A 1841-nucleotide genomic window follows, 5' to 3' on the forward strand; every position below is an offset into this window, starting at 1 on the left:
AGCCGCTCCCCAGCAGCCTGGGGCTCCAGACCCCTCCCCAGCTTGGTTGCTCTCCTCTGGACATGTTCCAGCAACCCAACATCTTTCTTGGAGTGAGGGGCCCAACCCTGACCCCAGCATTCGAGGGGCGGCCTCACCAGTGCCGAGTACGGGGGCACGGTCACTGCCCTGCTCCTGCTGGCCACACTATTCCTGATACAAGCCAGTAACTAAAAATTAAGGGGACTGGATCATTCCACAACAGCATGCAGCCATTGTAATCTCTGGTCCTCCTTACCTGACTTGGTGCTCTGATGGTAGATAGAGAAGACGATACTGGCAGACTGCAAGAGTTCCCCCAGACAAGAGGCTTCTCCACTGCTTTTCTGAATGATGAGGTTACAAGGAAACTCTACGTGATGCTCAAACTCTGGGCAGAAGGTACGAGCCACAGCTCGTGTGTTGCGTCTCTCTGCCTCAGGTAGGAAGGAGAGGTGCACAGAGACATAAGCATTAACTCCCACACCTGCATAGTACTGGACTGAGGGGTTCTTCTGTGCCACAGCTCTTCATTTAGCAAGTAAAAAGAAAAGAAGAGAGAGAATGAATATAATATACAAGGAATCTAGGGACCAACACAATTAAAGCAAAGGTTTCAAGTCTCCACAGTGAAAAGATTGGACAAAACAGTGAATGTCGTAAGTCAAAACAGATGTGGGTTCTGGCTGCATATTCTTTTTCCCCTTTTTTTTTTTTTCATCTGAACATACTAGGAACAGGTATGAAACAGTGAGAGTAACTATCACAAGGTCCATCACTGGTGGCTGTGCTCTTACCATTGTCAGGATCTGAGACCAAAGTGGTTAAGAAAGCGCTCAGCACCTTTAAAAATATGCCATACTGTAGAAAAAGCTGTAGGATAACATCCCAGAGAACCTGCTCCAGAAGGGAGCCAAAAGGCCAAGCCAAATTATTTTTACAGACTAGTACTGACAAGCAAAAGGAGGTGAAATTAGCAGATGGAATTATTCAAAAGTAAAACAGACCCAGGCATTACTCAGGTCATACACCTGAAGGATGAGGAGTCTGAGGTCATTCCAGTTTCTTAACTTCTCCAAGCACTACACAGTAGTGATCCTCATCTTACAGAGTCTGCTTGACTTAGGATGGATCAGGAGCTCAGCAACACTGAGAAAGGGTCAGTGAGCACTGCTCTAGAATGAGAGGAGCCATCCTTCTCTTACGGAATTGACTCCCTCTCCTCTAGCCCTTTCTTAATTCTTGAAAATCACATATTGGAACTAAGTTCAGGTGACACCGTGCACCTCGAGCAGTGGCTTTCTGGTGAAATGGAACCTGTTTCATTTACTAGTTAGTTTACGGATGTTTCCACAGGGAAATTCAAGAAAACACATCTCAGCTAGCCTTTAAACAGCATCAGTAGCCCCAAGAGCCAATGCCCAGACAGGTACCATTTCATATCAGACATTTTTTATATCAGCCTTTGCTGTAGAAGAATGTGGAAGCGCAGAAAAATGTGCCCTTGCGGTCTCGAGCCTCCTGCAGAACGAATGCTACCACACTGTACTGCAGCTTAAGGGACAAAAATAACCACTGATGTTCTTTATAAAAAGTTATTTTCACTTCTGATCAGAACCCAGTTTGAATCTCGGTCCCTGCAGATGGAAAGTTGGCCAGTTACAATTTGTTCTAATCTAATGTCTCAGCCTGCTGCCTCCAGATAAAGCTATTTTAAGAGAAAAATCTTCCTTTTTGAATTAGGCTTTACCTAGCTGCTGCTTGCAAACCAGCTGCTCTGTGTATTTGTACAGAAAGAAAAACAGCTTGAGCAGTTATTCCTG

General features: G+C 45.3%; 1 protein-coding gene across 1 annotated transcript in view; it reads right to left on the bottom strand.

Moving 5' to 3' along the window:
- The window catches only part of C2CD3 (C2 domain containing 3 centriole elongation regulator), a 59204-nt gene that overhangs the window by 28796 nt on the left and 28567 nt on the right, over window positions 1-1841 (bottom strand). Inside the window, 3 exon segments of the mRNA XM_035901788.1 lie at window positions 278-546; window positions 1769-1833; window positions 1836-1841. The exon segment at window positions 1836-1841 is cut by the window's right edge and continues 50 nt beyond it. Of these exon segments, the coding sequence (XP_035757681.1) occupies window positions 278-546; window positions 1769-1833; window positions 1836-1841 (340 nt within the window).

This window comes from Egretta garzetta, unplaced genomic scaffold, assembly GCF_000687185.1.
Source record: "Egretta garzetta isolate BGI_Z169 unplaced genomic scaffold, ASM68718v1 scaffold1159, whole genome shotgun sequence".
Lineage (NCBI taxonomy): Eukaryota > Metazoa > Chordata > Aves > Pelecaniformes > Ardeidae > Egretta > Egretta garzetta.